The sequence below is a fragment of the Aedes aegypti genome, chromosome 1 (genome assembly GCF_002204515.2).
Source record: "Aedes aegypti strain LVP_AGWG chromosome 1, AaegL5.0 Primary Assembly, whole genome shotgun sequence".
In the NCBI taxonomy this organism is placed as follows: domain Eukaryota; kingdom Metazoa; phylum Arthropoda; class Insecta; order Diptera; family Culicidae; genus Aedes; species Aedes aegypti.
Window position 1 is genome coordinate 137,171,502 of NC_035107.1, and position 18,127 is coordinate 137,189,628.

General features: G+C 40.6%; 1 protein-coding gene across 1 annotated transcript in view; it reads left to right on the forward strand.

Annotated features, from left to right (window-relative positions):
* Window positions 1–18,127, forward strand: part of LOC5564066 (E3 ubiquitin-protein ligase highwire) — a 156,762-nt gene that overhangs the window by 129,780 nt on the left and 8,855 nt on the right. The window contains 7 exon segments of the mRNA XM_021848352.1: window positions 7,415–7,581; window positions 7,647–8,840; window positions 8,903–9,082; window positions 14,738–15,055; window positions 15,117–15,691; window positions 16,263–16,889; window positions 16,951–17,119. Of these exon segments, the coding sequence (XP_021704044.1) occupies window positions 7,415–7,581; window positions 7,647–8,840; window positions 8,903–9,082; window positions 14,738–15,055; window positions 15,117–15,691; window positions 16,263–16,889; window positions 16,951–17,119 (3,230 nt within the window).

The following is an 18,127-nucleotide window of genomic DNA, read 5'->3' on the forward strand; positions in this document are numbered from 1 at the left end:
ACCAGCAAGCCTTCAGTGTTTTTGAGCGTGAAGTGTTGCGCAGAAGCATGAATCACTAGTTTTATCAAATGTATGAAGATTCGAATATTATTAAGAGTGTAAAATACGACAGACTTCCGTGGGCTGATCACGTAGTTCGAATGTTTGAAGAAATAATTGCGCAAATAATATTCAGCAGGGAGGCAGGTAAAGGTAGGCGACTACGTGGAAGACCACAAATATGCTGGCTGTACGCCGTACAAGAGGGCCTGATGATCCTAAACGTTCGAGGCAACTGGAGAAGTATCGCCCAAGACTGATGAAGATGGCGTGACGCTACGCTGTAGCCATCAAGGTATCAAGGTATTGAACAAATCTCATAGAACATGGCAGTCATACGAAGAAAGACAGTAAAGCGACGGATAGCTTTTAAAGTGATGGTGACATGCGAAAGCGCGTGATCGTGTGGTGGCTGATCAAAGAAAGAATGTGCAAGTTGACGACCTAAGGCCTTATCTTCAACTTTAGCATAATAACCGTGCAAGTCTATACTCCGGAAGTATGATTAAGGGCAAGAACGCATTTTACGCGAACAAAATACGACCCCTGCCCAAGATCGTTATAAGATATTGAAACGCTCAGGTTGATCCGAAGAGCAATTAGAAAGTTTATCACCCATCATTTGACAAACGAAAACGGCACACGGCTGTTTGATTTCGTCGCCTCCCGACAATTCGTAGGCCCTAATTCCAGCACAGTCTACATCATCAAAACGTTTAAAGTTCACCACGAAACGGAGTCGATAAAACGATTGGTTTGATGGAGAACTCCTCAGCAGATTCTGGAGAAAAACAGAAATGTGGGGTGTATTGCGATCATATTGTAGTAAGGAAATCGTAGAAACGTGGACGCTATAGACGAAAGCGGAAATAACATACACGCTTTTTTTGAAGAAAACATTTCTTGGAAGACTTAAATTGCGATGAAATCGAGCAACTGTGCCATTCTCAAAAGACACGCTATCAAAAGCACAATGTATCCCGTGAAAATTACACGCTGCGAGCGAAAATGTATTCTGATCAGAATGAGAGCATCTGGATGGAAGATGGTGCAATGAAAGGTAGAAAGCAACACTTCTATAAATACCTGAATGGCGCTGAGGGACTAGCCAAAAAGTGTCAAAACAATGAAAGGAATGTCTACGTGAGTTTAACTCAGCTCCATATTTCCAAGTGTCATTCAAAAGCTCAGGGATAAAAAACAGCTGGTCAAGATGCTATCGTAGCATAATTGATGACTTTTGCTCCGGTGGCATATCTACCAGTTTTTTTTTTATTCTTGAGTTTTTGAATGAACCTGGAGAAGCTGGTTACTTTTCTGCATTGACTGATGTACAGAATCTAGGAAGCTTTGCATGTACCAAAGGAGTAAAGGAAAAGGTTCAAATTCTCCTTGTACAAAAGAGGCGGACTTTAAAATGTATAAAGGAAGGATTAATTCCCTACGCAAACCTTCTTTATCGATTTCAAAGCGGCATACGATAGTATTGGAAACGAAGAGCTAAGGAGCCAGGTGTCAATAAACGCGCGGTATTTTAAAGATCAAGGTAAGAAAGCGCCACCTGGGAGAATTCGAGTGCGAAGAGATGGAGCAGCTGTATGCTTCTTAAGAAACGCGTGAGTTCTACAAGTAACATCCCGCAGAGGCTTTGTGCCGCGAGCCGAAATGTGACGGCATAAGGATGGAGGTATCTTGAGTGACGAACTTGAGGCAATTGAAAGGTGGAAGCAGCACTACGATAAACACCTGAATGGCTCTGCGCCAAGGCAGCAGAAGTTGGTACGTCCCACTGTAGGTGAAGTTGAGGAAGCTATCAAACAGCTCAAGAACAACAAAGCAGTTGGAAATGATGTTATTGGAGCGAAACTTATTAAAATGGTCCGGGCAGTTTGCCTAATTTTCAGCATAGATTGATAGCCATGATCTGAGATACAGAACAGCTACCGGAGGAGTGGAAGGAATGAAACAAACGAAAAGGGTGACCTTTTAGAATGTGAGAACTATCGAGCGATCATCATATTTAACACAGCCTATAAAATGCTTTCCCAGATCATCTTCCACCGTATATCACCGCTAGCAGATTTGTGGGAAGTTATTTCGAGCGATCGATAACGGACCAAATATTTATGTTTTTTTTACCAATATTTATTCATCTGACTTCAAGGTTTTAATAAATGAACTAATTACAAAGAAATCACAAAATGAACTAGTAATCTTGTAATCTGCCTTGTAGCAATGATCGCTGCCGGATAGGTCGTTGAGCAGCCCGAATGTCTAGCCTGGAAAGCAGTCGTGGACAATCAATTGCGTTGCTCAGGAGTTTAGCTAAAAAAAACCCTGTTGAATTCTACGCCTTTTCTCAAGGGTGTCCATATTTAGTAGCTTGCTCCGAGCAGAATATTCTAGAAGATTCAGTGGATCACGCCAGGGTAGATGACGCAGGGCCATCCGGATGAACCTTCGTTGGACACGTTCGATCCCCAATGTCCAAGAAACATCATTTGGCGTACAAACAATGGAAGCAGTTTTACGAATTGGCCGTACCACCGCGCAATATAATGATTTCAAACAGTACGGGTCTGTAAAATCTTTGGCTATTTTCGAGATGAAGCCCAGTTGTCGATTTGCCTTGGCTTGGTAGCGGCAGATCCTCCAATAGTGTCGCGAATATCAAGTTTCTACGCACCACATATTCATCAATTTCAAAGCGGCCTATGATATCTTTGACCGCGAAGAGCTATGGAAGATTATGGACGAGAATGGTTTTCCCGGGAAACTGACTAGACTGATCAAGGCAGCGATGGATAGTGTACAGTGCTGTGTGAAGATATCTGGTGCATTAACGGACCCGTTTGAAACACTTCGACTTCGACAAGGCGATGGTCTTTTCTGCCTCCTGTTCTATATTGCGCTAGAAGGTGTTATGGAACGGGCGGGCTTCAACATGCGGGGCACGATCTTCAATAAATCCAGCCAATTTATGGGTTTCGCTGACGACGTGGACATTGTCGGAAGAACGTTCCAGGTGATTGCTGAGCAGTATACCAGGCTGAAGCGTGAAACAGAACGAGCTAGTATATGCTGCATGGAGGAACCGAGCGTGATAGAGCTCGCATAGGCAGACGTGTGATGATCGACGGAAATGAGTTCTAGGTGGTCTTCGGATAACAACTATAGCAAAGAAATTCTAAGATGTATCATTGCAGATGTATGCTTACTACGGACTCCACAAGACCTTGTGGTTTGGTAAACTTCACTTCATATTAAATGCACCATGTAGAAGACGCTGATAAATCCAGTAGCCCTCTACGGGCATTAGACGTGGACAATGCTCGAAAAGGATCTACAAGAGCTAGAAGTTTTTGAACGACGTGTGCTTAGGACGATTAGGCGGAGTATGTGAGAACGGCGCAAGGAGACGAAGAATGAACCACGAGCTTGCGCAACTCTACGGTGAACTCAGTAGCCAGAAAGTCGCCAAAGCTGGAAGGGCATAGAATAGCTTCGTACCTGCCACATGATATGTGTATAAATGATCAATCAGCAAAGAAATCTCTCAGTCAATAACTTTGGAAGTGCTCATGAAAACACTGGGCTGACAAACAGGCTCTGTCCCATTTGGGACGTAAAACTAGTAGACGAGAACAATTCACCCGGGATGCTTACGACATTGATGAAAATGACAATGGACGGTGTGCACAACTGTATGAAGATCGAACACTCTTATTCGCTCGAACCCCGCCAAAGTCTACGCCAAAGAGATGAACTTCCTTGCTAATTGTTCAATATTGGTCTAGATGTTGTTATTGGGAGAGCAAGCTTCAATAGCCGGGGAATGATTTTCAACATATCCAGTCAATTTGCTTGCTTCGCGAGTGAAACGTTGACTATAACTATAACGTTGAAGGACCTGCAAACGCTTAGGGATGGCATGTTCTTATAGGCATCCCTGGCCTTGGCGATGGGCAGTAGAACGATGTGAGAAAGGACGCGGCTATAGGAGAACCACAAGCACGCCCCACGCCGGACAGCAAACCTGCAAAGATTGTATTCACTGATGAATCGGTTTGGTAGGTACAAGAAGGAGTGAGACGTAATGAACTAAGTGGACAGATCAAGTGCATTTCACTTTGGAGAGCGTGCATCCATAGAACATAGTTAACCTTTCAGTCGTCGCGCGGTTTGCCGCCGCCAGAACCACACTGATGTTGTGTACGATAAGCGAGTTTTTTCACCACTGTTGTACAAAATACAACAGCGCGACAACTGAAGTGTTAATAGTTTAGGGCAATTTATAATTTAGCCTAAATTTATATGCTTATAAGGCTGATACAAATATTAATTTTCTTTTATGTCCGGAACCACTTGGAAGGTACGAGGGGGTAATAAAAATAAATAAGGAACAAAAAAATAAAAATGAAAAAAAAGTAATTTTTCCGAATTTTTATTTTTAACGATACTTGTTAAACTTTTTTCAATCGTCATCTGGATCATTTTTTTATCTGTTTTTTATTTTAAAAATTTAAAAAACCTAACTGATGTCAAATAAATGATGAATCTTTTTTTTTTCTCCCCTTCAAAATTTTATGATTTTTGTAGGGGGGGGGGGTTTACACAAAAGAAAATTAATATTTGTATCAGCCTAAGTGGCTCTGCTTATGAGCCCGAATAATCTCGTTTGGCCCTGCATACAGCAGTGTATCTTCTTCTATATAAATAAAAATGGAATGGTGTTTGTATGTCACGAAATGGCTTATGAATGGGTGAACGGCTCGGGATGATTCTTTATCCGCTTTGTTCGTCAAGGGTTCCGACGTGTTTGTCTGTATAAAAATCCCATGATATTCACCAGGAAAATTGGAAAAAACGAGAGTGAACAGAACTGTCATTTTGTATGGGACGATTCATAGCATTTTTCAACAGCCTACTTGATGGCAAGACGAAGTTTGCCGGGACCACTAGTCTATATAAATAAAAATGGAATGGTGTTTGTATGTCACGAAATGGCTTCAGAACGGGTCAACGGATTCGAATGATTATTTTTCCGTTTTGTTCGTCAAGTGTTCCGACGTGTTTGTGTGTATAAGAACCCCAGGATTCTCATCGGGAAAGTCCAAAAAACGAGCGTGATCGGAACTGTCATTTTGTATGGGACGATCTTAAGCGTTTTTCAACAGCCTACTTGATGGCAAGACGAAGTTTGCCGGGACCACTAGTCTATATAATCTATATAAATAAAAATGGAGTGGTGTTTGTATGTCACGAAATGGCTTGAGAACGGTCCAACGGATTACCGCAAGATTTTCACTGTTGCACTCCTCAAGGGATGCGACGTGTTCGTGCGAAGAAAAAATTTGGGAAAGTCGCCGGGTTTATCGGGAAAACGGGAGAAGACTAAGGTGTAATTTGTATGGGGAATTTCTTGACGTTTTCCAACAGCCTACTTGATGGCAAAACGAAGTTTGCCGGGACCACTAGTCTATCTATATAAATAAAAATGGAGTGGTGTTTGTATGACTCTTTCTCCGTTTTGTTCGTCAAGGGTTCCGACGTGTTCATGTGTATTAAAATCCCAGGATATTCACCGGGAAAGTTTAAAAAATGAGAGTGCACGGAACTGTCATTTTGTATGGGACGATCCTTAGCGTTTTTCAACAGCCTACTTGATGGCAAGACGAAGTTTGCCGGGACCACTAGTTATAAATAAAAATGGAATGGTGTTTGTATGTCACGAAATGGCTCACGAACGGGGCAACGGATTTGAATGATTCTTTTTCCATTTTGTTCGTCAAGGGTTCCGACGTGTTTGTGTGTATAAAAGTTCCAGGATGTTCACCGGGAAAGTAGGAAAAACGGGACTGAACGGAACTGTCATTTTGTATGGGACGATTCATAGCGGTTTTCAACAGCCTACTTGATGGCAAGACGAAGTTTGCCGGGACCACTAGTATTGAATATAAATGGATCGTGAGATTTTCTAGTAATTGTCGAGTGGTGCAAATTGCATTTGAAACTTTCTTAAGCGTGAGAGAAATCATATTTTTACACAGCGTAATATAAATAATATATTTGCGTGTCTTAAGGATTAAATCATGTGCATCTTGAAAAATTGGGATTACTGAATCTGTTGCAGCACGTCGCATTTTTTGAGCTAAAGGTTGCCAATCTATATTAATAAAAATGGAGTGGTGTTTGTATGTCACGAAATGGCTTCCGAACGGGTAAACGGATTTGAATGATTTTTTCTCAGTTTTGTTCGTTAAGGGTTCCGACGTGTTTGTGTGTATAAAAATCATAGAATATTCACCGGGAAAGTCGAAAAAACGAGCGTGAACGGAACTGTCATTTTGTATGGGACGATCCATAGCGTATTTCAGCAGCCTACTTGATGGCAAGACGAAGTTTGCCGGGACCACTAGTGTTGAATAAAATATTGCTTTTGTTAACATTTGTACTGTGATTTATCAAACTTTTAAGCGACAAACACACCAAAACAAATAGCGTTTTAAAATGAAATCATTAAATGATAAATTTTTAATAGCCTATGTTTCAAAAACTAAATGTGCTATGATACTTCTAAAACGACAATAGTATTTTGGCGCCAGAGATAAAAAAATGTACTGTTAATAGCGTTTAATTACACAGCGATCTCGTTTTTTTTAGGGAATATTGTTTGTACTTCACAGAAACAAATAGGGTGCCGGTGCCATTAGTGGACTACCTAAGCTATAAAAAATCATAACAAGATAACGAAAAGCCCTAACAGAGATTTTTTGGCGTCAACAGAAAGATTTCAACCTCTACTATATGGGAAAAATATAGAAAGAGTGATGAAACTATTTTTTTAACATAAAATCGCTTGAGCCACTATTGGTACACGTGTTCCAGTAGTTGCGCTAGTGCTCCAGTAGTAGACGTTCAGGAATTATACAAGGAATTTTAAACAAAATAGTAAATTTTTACATAGGTTTAACATTTTTCCCTCGGAACAGCAATTAATATCTTTCGAATGAAGCATAAAGATCATCTCTAGGGCTTTTCTTCATTTTTATACATACATTTTAAAAACTGCTTCCAACCGTTGATCCACTATTGGAACACGACGGCTACTATTGGTGCAAGGGAGCCAATTTTTTACGTAAACTTAATTATTTATATGACTTTTTGATAAGATAAAAAGCTGAAATTTGACAAATCGACTAAACTAGAGGCGATCTATCCACCAAAAATAGCACATGTCGATTTTATCGAAAAATGTACGTCCAATCTACTGGTACATTACAACCATTGGTACCGGCACCCTATGGGTGTGAAGGACTGACTTTTATATGGGTTCTTCCCTATTGTATAATGTTGATAATTTTACTCTTTGCAGTGAAAAAGGATTCATACAAAAATCTTTACGAATCATCTTCGGAACTACTGTGGCCACCGCCGGAAATGTTATCCTGTTTGGAAACTCTTGGTGCAAAAAGCAACAATGATCTATCCTACAATCTATTAGGGATGAACATGACCGACATGCATGCCTTTGATTTCAAGGTTTGTGTGCCTAATTTTATTGTACATAGCTAACTTTTTAGATTAATCTCATCATATTTTACTAGGTTATCGAAGACGTTTCTATGGAAGTGACTGAATCCTACATTAAAAATTTACAAACTTCACCAGCCATTCCATCGACTAGCAAATTTCATCGGAGTTTTTCCATGGGCCAAGGTTGGAACACGCCACAGAACAAACTGATCAGTGACTACAATCAGCACAGTAAACTGGAAAATGGAGCAAAAAACGAAGGAACACCAAATGTGGTGTTGAGACGTAAAAAGCAGTGCACGTGTACGAGCGGAGACTCCAACCTGTTGAACTATCCTTCTGTTAATCTGCAAAAGCTGGTACCCGACCACCTTCTTAACAACAGTTTTTCCAAAGAATCAACTCCTAACAGTAGAAGCAAGAACAAAGTTAATAGCAAGATCAATGATAAGAACAACATTCAAACTAATCCCCGAGCTGCGCTGATGGCCAATGGAAAGCGAGCGGAGGATATAAACTTTTCCGAGTTTTTAGAACTGTATCATAACACATCTCGAGAGAGTACTGAGAAGATTAAAAATGCAGACGACAAATCGGATGGGAGTGGTTCGAACGGTTCCAACTCAGCGTACAAGCTAGACCTGCATGCTGGAGCACTCTCTCTACTCAATAGACCATCCATGACATTTATGTTAGAGAAGCACGACTTGAAGAAATTGCGATATTCCATGACTAGAAATCTTAGGAAAACTGTTTGCAATATTTACAGCCTACAGGCTTTAAATTGGCTTCTGCGATCGGTCACGCAACCTATCGGATTACACGATATAATGTGGTGGTTCATATCTTCCTTGTCGTACTCTACCCACGACAGTGAAGACGAACCAAAGCTCGACGAAGGAGTACTCGGTCTCGAACATCCTGGTTCAAATCAATTCAATGGCCCGCTCTCTCAAACGTTATCCCAAAGTCTACACTGTCTACTGCAAACTATTGCCGATCTCACATTGCTGCTGCCGTCAGGGTCATCTCTTCAGAAAACTGCCGTCCAGTGCTTCGGTCTGAAGTTCAAACAGTCCGATCATCAGTTCCTACACAGATCCCATGTGTTCGGTAATATCTCCAAAATATTGTCGAAATCGGAAGAACAAAATGACGACAACCTTGCGCCATCCGTCGCAATGCTGAACTCCTATTCCAATGCGGCGGATCAGGATGAGTCAATTAGGATAAGTTTACTCAGCGATGTAACGATCGCCTTCGATGTAAGTAGATTTTTCTAGTGAGAAGCTGGACTCAATTCTGATGATTCAACTATTTCTTACAGCTTATTGTATCGTCTAGGCCAGCTTTGGCCGGTTCTCTTCTCGACAATTCGACCGAAACGTTTTGGGAAAGTGATGAGGAAGATCGCAACAAGCCCAAAATCGTCGAGCTTTCCATGAACAGGCCGAACTATAAGTGCAAAGCAATTTGCATACACATCGACAACAGTCGCGACATTGGGGTGAGTTTGCGGTTACGCTCATAAAAAATTATAACCATTCATTCATGGCCATTTCTTTGACTTGAACTGAAAAAAAAATGTTTTAATTTTTTTAGCTGATAATTAAATTATGATTCTTGAACCTTAAAAGTAAAGAAACTACAACATTTCAACGAACTTTTACAAGGCCGATTTCAGATACCCCGTTTCCAGCTCTGTCGTGCAGGTGGTTGTAGGTTTAATCCGCAAAACCAACAAATTGACTGGATCGTATGAATGTAGTTGCTGGACAAATTAATGAGGCAAAACCTCGCCTGTGTAATAGAGAGGATCACCTTTTCGTAGCTCATTACACGATTGCTACAGCGTAGCTTCAAGCCATTGCCGGGCGTATTGTTAAGCTCCATCCGGGTGGGTCTTGAGCGATACTTCTCCTTTAGGGTTCGCAGATCATGCACTCAAAATAATCCAAACGTCATTGTTACGTGAAAACATACGTGATTTTTTTCCATCGCACTTTCCACGTAGCTCTTACGTTAATCATAGGTAACCCAGAATGAACGCATGAACTTTTGAAGTTCGTCCATTCCACCGCCGCTAAACGTAAGAGCTACGTGGATTTTCCGGTAGCCTTTACGAAGCGTTTCAATAGGACCTAGATGGTTTTGCATTAAATTTAACTGTAATAAAGACCAATCTTATTTCTAATAGGCTTTGGAAGAAAACTAATTCCCAATGTAAACAAACTTAAAAGATTGTGATATTTTTATTGTCAAAGCATTTTGAATCCTGTTTCCCCAATTTTGTGAGTTTGGTCTGACATGTTGAAGCCTTCACGTGCTATAATTGATAGAAGTTATAAATCAAAATCACGTATAAAATATGAAGTAATGCAGGGATTCTTCTGTATTCAAAGCATATTTACCTTGAAATCAATCTTACACATTGTTTAAAGCAGCAGCAGCTTCTGAAGTTCTTCAAAAATCAAGCGGGCGCCATCTTAGGATTTGAGCTCCACAGCGAATGTACGTACACTATGCAAATGTCAAAATGAACTCAGGCACCTACGTGAATTCCACGTAAGCGCGATAGGTAACCTCAGTAAACATTACCGAGTCACTATTTGGTGGTTATGAATGGTTTAGTGATCTTTATCTTAGTCAGGTGAAGTGAAGGTAAAATGAATTTGGAATGATCTACGTGATTTTTCACGTAGCAATGACGTTTGGATTTTTTTGAGTGTGAGACAACGCATTCGTAGCCTTCAATGGGAAAAAATATAATTAAATCTAAAAATTTTGCTAGTGAATGATATAAATTTACTTTGTTATAGTTAAGCTTCTAATACTTGATGACAAAAAATGTTTAAATATTTTTTTTTATGAAAAAATGGTCAAAATCGATTTTTTGACTGTTTTTACTAAATTGTCATATATCGTAATCCACGTCAGTGATATAGTGTAAGTGTCTTCCGAAGAAATGTCAAAAATGCCTCAATGAACAACTTTGCAGAAGAAAGTTTTTTGTTAGGACGCTCCTATCAAAAGATAAAACTGACTAGATCAGTTTTCACTTATCTAGATCAAATCTGAATGTGTCAAAATATAGTACAAGTTATTCCAAAACACTTTGTCGAAGACATCAAACCTCTAGGGTGCATATTTAGTGTACTAGAGGTTTTGGCCGTCGAAAACAGCGATCTGCCCCAGTGTGCGACCTCTACCTGATTCTCTTACTTAGTTTTGATGGCGCTACGCCCTTCAAGGCATGACATGTATCACAAATGTTACGCCTACTAACACGGTCCATGGCTGCTAGCTTCCAGTTTCTCGATCGCCCCACACTTCTAAGATCCTGTTCCACTTGGTCAAACCACCTAGATCGTTGCGCTGCTTTTCGTCTGGTACCGACTGGATTCGAGGTGAACACCATTTTTGCGGGATTTTTGTCCGGCATTCTCACAACGTGCCCCGCCCATCGTCCCCTTCTAGTTTTGGCGACTTTCTGGATACTGGTTTCACCGTACGTCGTTCTCACATACTCCCAAAGATCGTCGATTTTTATCAATATCTGAGGAATCAAAACAAAAACTGTACAGAAATCGATGCTTCATTACCTATCAATGGAAATGGAGTAATGCGACATGCACTACACACTAAGGATACGGGTAATGGCACAATAGATCTAAATACTGGTCGCAGTGGCGCATCCGAACAGAGAAAAAAAAAAGTTGGCTGATCTTCCATCGCGATGAATTCCTCCCAGGCAGTGCGAAGAGCGTCGTCTAACTTGTCCTTCAGCAATTCGTATAAAATGGAACTTAGCTGATCGACGGGCTTGCCTGGTTGTTCGAGGACCTTGGTATGGCGTTCACAATCCGATGCAGGGTGTCATGCTCGCAGCATTGCTTATTGAGATGCATTAAACTAGTACAACTTTCGCATTTCTTATAAACGATGTAGCCGATCTAATCCTTCTTTTTGAAATCAGACATTTTCTGATCTCCGTTTCACGTAAACAACGTTACGCGTAAAGCTCTGGGCTTTAACTGTTATCCAACAGCCCTAAGGAGGGACCCAACCTGAGAGGGAGAAACCAATACAAAATTTCTGTACGTCATAGTGAGCCGGGATTCCGCTGTCACGAACTGTCACTGTGAGCCCAGATCTCAAACATTGGACTAACATGGAAAAAGCGCGTAACTGATTAAAACACATTTTCACATTTCATCAAAAGTGACAAAAATTGAATGAAAATCAATTCATGCACATCATGCAAGTAATGTTACGTGAGCACCTTTCAACTGATTGAATATAAAGCATTGAAAAACGCATCGTTTTACTTTTTCCAATGAAAATTAATATTTGGTGCATAGAAAACTGTGGCCCTTTTTCCATGTTTGTCAGGAAAGATCGAAAGTACACAGCAAAAGAAAACTAGCGGTTTTCCCCAAGCCTACCTTGATTGTTGTTGGCAAGCTGGAGTTATCTTGCAGTTCAAACAAACGTTGTTCTATATTTCGTGTGTAGTATCGGTGCCTCCCTCCCAGGACCCAACCAACCTTTGCCATCACCCGGCAACTCTGTCTTGAGAGATCGCTATACACATGATCTGCGCACCACGCTTTCTTGCACCAACCGAATCCGAAGCCAATACTATATTTGCCGGACATTCTTGCATCGTGACCTGCCCATTGTATCCTTCCAGCTTTGCCTACTTTCTGGATATTGGGTTCGCCGTAGAGTTGGGCGAGCTCGTAGTTCATCCTTCGCCACCACACACAGTTCTTCTGTATCCCGCCAAAGATCGACTTAAGCTCTCGGCGTTCGACAACCCCAAGAGCTTGCAGGTCCTCCTCGAGCATAGTCCACGTTTCATGCCCGTAGAGAACTACCGATCTTATAAGCGTTTTGTACATGGTACACTTGGTGCGGGGTGAATATTTTTTGGCCACAGCTTCTTCTAGAGCCCACTTACACTGATGGTGCGCCTTTCTAGGCGAACTGGTTCGCGCTCGGCTTCACCTAGCTACTAACATGTACTTTGTCTTGGACGCATCAACCAGCAGTACAACTTTTGCTGTCTCGCCTTTAGGCGGTTGTACACTAGACTGATGCAAATTTTGAAGTTTTTGCTCCGCTATGCTAAAATGATGTCAATTATGATGAAAATGATCCTCCCAAAATTTGAAGTGATTCGGAAGAAATTTGGTTGTGCACACGCTATTTGAAGTTTATATGGAAATTACTATGGAAAAGGCAAATCTTTTGTGTTCAATCCTCTAACTGCTCGTCATAATAATATATGGAAAAGTGAACACACTCATCTCATGTGAAAACTTCCCAGCTACAACTTTGCCAAAAACCACATTTCGATGGGACGTAAGGATAATTTGTTATTTTTGATAACAAAGTGTAAATCATGCTGAGATGATCATTCAATTACTTTCAGAGCAAACACTTTGTTGTAGAACATAGTAGCCTGGATTACTTTGATCTATTCTTTCCGCCAAGAGCAGGGTGGGGAAAAAATCTGAAATTCACTCTACAGTAGCCAAGCAAAGCCAATCACAGTCAACGAAGCCAGTGAAACTCACTCCCATCGCTGCTGTAGGCAAAATGCCTTGAAAATAGCAAAACACCCGTTGCTAAGGGCAACCCAAAACTACTGTAGAAAAATGTTCTATTTCCCGCTGCATTTCCCGCATTTAGAGCCTTCAATGACACTCACGATTTAGAAAATTCGTGCACCTAACATAGGCTACTTGATGAGATTCACGTTTATGAACTACTGTACTGGGAGAGCCACGTGATTTTCGCGAAAATTCAAGCCTACTACTATTACCATTCCCAGCACTGGCCAAGAGCACCATTGTTGCCTGCCGAACAAACCAACTTTATGATGATGAATAACAATTTATCCTGAGGTACAATCAAAAAGTGGTCTTCGGCAAAGTTGTTGCTGGGAGAATTTCACATTAGAAGAATTTGTTCACTTTTCTATAAAATATCATGACGAAGAAATAGAGGGCTAAACACAAAAGATTGGCATTTTCCATAGTAATTTCCATATAAACTTCAAATGGCGTGTGCACAGTCAAATTTCTTCCGAATCACTTCAATCTTTGGGAGGATGCTATTTACCATAATCAAAATCGTTTAAGCATAGGGGAGCAAACATTTCAAAATTTGCATCACTCTATTGTACACTGCCGTGATTCATAAGTCAGTCCCATCTGCATTTTCGTCAAAATTGAGTTAAGCTCAGTTTTCAACATATCTTTTAATGCTCTTTCGGCTGTACTAATGAGAGAATATGATTTGCTCGTAAAAAGTCAAATTGTCCCATAATGAAAAGTAACCGCAAATCAGTCCCACTACAGATTTCCGCACCGTGTAACACAAAAAAGAATCGTTTTTTGAACATCTTTTTATTTTTCTCGGTAAGATATCGTAGTCAAAATCAAATTGTGAAAGTTTCATCAAGACTTGAACATGCTCCAATTTTTTAGAATTTTTTGAATATTCTTAAGGAAAACGTGTTTGGAAAATTCACAGTCCATTTTCTCAGTGCGTACTTTTACAAATGGGACTGACTTGTGATTCACGGCAACACAGGTCTGCCTGTACATTATCAAATGTTCGGCCGACAATGTCCATATCATCCGCAAAGCAAACAAAATGACTGAATCTTTACATATTGTTTTTCACACAACGTTGCTGTCATCAGTCTTGTGAGCTTCAAGGAAAAACTGTACTCGCCCATGATTCTTTATATATCTAGGCGATCGATACTATCGATACTTGAAATCGATGAAAAGGTGATGCGTTTGGACCTGGTATTCACGACATTTTGGAGGATTTGTCGTAAAAAGAAGGTCGTGTTTATTGTCGATCGGCTGTCAACGAAGCCAGCTTGATCACTTCGCACGACCTCGTTGACTACAGGTGACGGACGACGGAAGATGATCTGGGATACAACTTTGTAGGTCGTATTTAGTATTGTGATCGCTCGGAAGTTCTCACAATCCAACTTAGCCTTGTATCTATACAAACATCAGACTGTTGAAGCGATAACTTGATGATTTAATCATAATTTGAGAAAAGCAAAACGGGATATGGGGAAAATGAAGCAAATTCGTGAAAAAGTGAATCGATCTTATGTTTTATATTTCAGAGTAAAGTGTCCAGCATCCAGCTATTCGGTGGAAGTTCATTCGGCGAAACCTCACTGCTCAAGACAATTGATGTTGATCCGCTGGCATGTTGCTGGATTACGGTGCCAGTTACGGAAGCAGAGTGCACCCATTATCGGTTGGAATTTCGCGGGCCGGAAGCCACTCTTCGCGTGAGACAGCTGAAGTTGTTCGGATACTCTGTCGAAGATAAGGCAGCACAGCTCAAGCAGAACATTAAGTCAACTAGTGCAAACTACATTCAGCAGAAAAATTGTGAGGCGGAAACTTTGAGGGTGTTCCGTTTACTCACTGGGCAGGTAAGAGACAAGCTTTCACGCGCATTCATAAACATTGCAAGACTGTTTTGTTCTTCTACAGGTTTTCGGAAAATTGATCCTCGAAAGCGGCAAAAGCTTCGGTTATAACACACCTACCTCATCCAAAATCAACGAATCGGCGGTCATTTCTTCATCAACTGAGTCACTGGACTTGCGGGAGCACATGGTCGGAATTCTGTTCAGTCGCAGCAAGTTGAGTCACCTTCAAAAGCAAATTATCGTGCACATTGTGCACGCCATACAGAAGGAAGCGCTTCGCTCTCGAGAGGAATGGGAGCACAATGTCATGTTCAGCGCCGACAATGAAACAGACTTCGAGGAGAATCTCAAAATTAACGATACTTACTGTTTCGAAATGTTGAGCATGGTGCTTGCCCTGTCCGGGAGTGCCGTGGGGCGTTCGTATTTGTCTCACCAGCACGGTCTTCTGAAGGACCTGTTTTCTCTGTTGCACACTGGAAGCGATCGGGTTCAGCGCCAAGTAACTGCACTGATTCGCCGTATTTTGCCTGAAATTTCTCCGGAAACGTTGTGTGAGCTACTTGGAGTAGAGAAAGTTCCAGAAACGGATTTCAATCTACTTAGCCAGAACAATGAAACTTTCAATATGAACAAGTAAGTATAGGGACGATAGGGGCAGTATGAGTCACATAATGATACAGGCTTGAAAAGCATGGAAAACCAACACAAATTGATCCGCCTATAGGGTTGATTCGTAGTTTGAAGCGTCTAGAAAATAGTGTCTTGAAAGACACAATTTTGCAGGACAAGGTTTAGATATTAGTTCATTTCAGCATGAATCAAAGCTCCATTTTTTAGCATAATTACCGTGAACGTACCATATTTGACAAATTTTCTAATTCATTTCATCATAAATTAACTCCAGTTCCGAACAGCACTCGAAAATCAGTCACTTAATGTTCATTTACAGGTTTTTGAAGAAAAAAGTTTATTTTTAATTAATAATACGCAAAATATTAAAATGTTTGTATCAATTGCTCGATCGACACTTTGTCCTGGCTGGTAAGTGTGCCATTAGACTGGTCGATTGGATTGTTGTTAACTGTTATACTACGGGTTAAAATCTGTTTTTCAGGCTCAAATTGTGGTGACCCATTATACCCCTTATGACCATATTGCCCCGCCTACCCCTTGAACCTCTTGCAATAAAATATTTTGTTTGTAGATGCGGAATTCTGGACATTTTCTTAGCCGTCATCGCCAAGGCTCTCCAGGTGCAGATAAAAGTCAAGAACAACTCCAACAAAAATCCCCCCTCAATGAAGCTTTGGCGATATATGAACATTTGCAAGATAGACGAGTACGAGAAATCTACGTTGAACAAGCTTTCACTGACCAACTCCCAGATTAGCAGTACGGACCCGGAACGTCCAACGACGACGCTCGCTACCAAGGGAAGCAACAGTCCGGCAGTGGAGCAATACGACTTTGAGGTTTCCAGCTCGGATTTTCTCGACGACAAAACCAACGATGAAAATTCCGTTGACTTTGATGAGGCAATAAAATCCAAGCCGGGAATTCGAGTTGAACCCGTTATCAAACCTCGTTGGTTCTTGAATGGGACGATTTCGTCCAAACAAGCAGAAAACATCATGATATTGATACGTGACATGGCACATGGGAAACTGTCGGACAAGTGGTCCATGATTACGAAGGCCGCCATCGCTGAGTGTATCTTGAACATCACTCGGCTATCGGATGTATACCGTGTTCCGGAAACTTGCATGACGACGCCAACGCTGTGGCTGGCTTTGGCTAGTTTGTGTGTTCTGGATCGTGATCATGTGGAAAAGTAAGTAATATCAATTTTTCGTGCATCGTGCCATATATTCAGATATAATTTTCATTTTCAGGTTGTCTTCAAGTCAATGGTCGAAACAGTCGGAATCTCGTCCGCTGTGTTCAAATCATGATGACGATGTTACATATGCCATGATCATATGCAGTCTATGCGGTTCGTTGTGCTCGGATTGCGATCGTTTTCTACACTTGAACAGAAAAACGCGGAACCATTATCGTACGGTAGGTTTACTAGCTTAACTAACGTAATACAGATTTCGTCCTGCAGTAAGCATTTTTTTTATTGTTGATTATGACCCAAATGCTCATTAGGGGTGATCGGGGCAATATGGGCCGCCTAAGGAAAACGTCATGGAATGCATAGAAAAACAGCAAAAATTATGGTTTAAATGCAAGTGACTTGTACTATAAAATGTTATCTTCCATGTTACGTCGATAATTAATGTTAACATTAACTTGGAAATTATTTTACTAACTTTTTGGAAAACCATGTTTTTCTACGTGGTCACCAACCATATGGGGCATTATGAGCCACCCTACGGGGCAGTATGAGCCACCTCATTCAATCGAATGATTTTTATTTAAAACAGTATAGAGAAGAGTTAGTGGTGAAGAGTACATTATTGGAAGGGTAATTTTATTAGCTTTGCTGGAATTTATTAATTCTAGCGGCTTATTTTTCGAAGATACATAATGCATAGTAAACAGATCATGTTATACTAGTACTAAATTGCGAAACTTGGTTCAACGTATTTTATAGCAAAGTGTTCCACTTGTAATGATGCATAAAGATGACTATGCAGTAGAACAATAATCTGGAATATTTAAGCAATGCATTTTTATGTTCAAAACATCGTTTATTTTGCTTAAATCTAGGTGGCTCATATTGCCCCGCCCCTTCATCTTGAAAATAATATATTGTTTTTCAATAATTTTGTTCACGAACAAATCTTATTTTGCTCACGAACTGTTCATTATGATCAGAAGTTTCAATGGATTGGTAAAACTTACCAGAATTATAAATATAATTTTCGTATAGGCTTAATTAAAAACTGCCAAAATTATAAGCTTTTCATGACATAGGACAAATTTGTACATTTTTGTTAATATCTTGAGTGTTTAAACGAATATTCTTACGGTTTTTATTGTGGTGGCTATTTGAAGCATCCTTCAGCAGATCATAATGACACTAGACATTAAACACTGTTTTTGAGGTCAAAACCGGGGTGG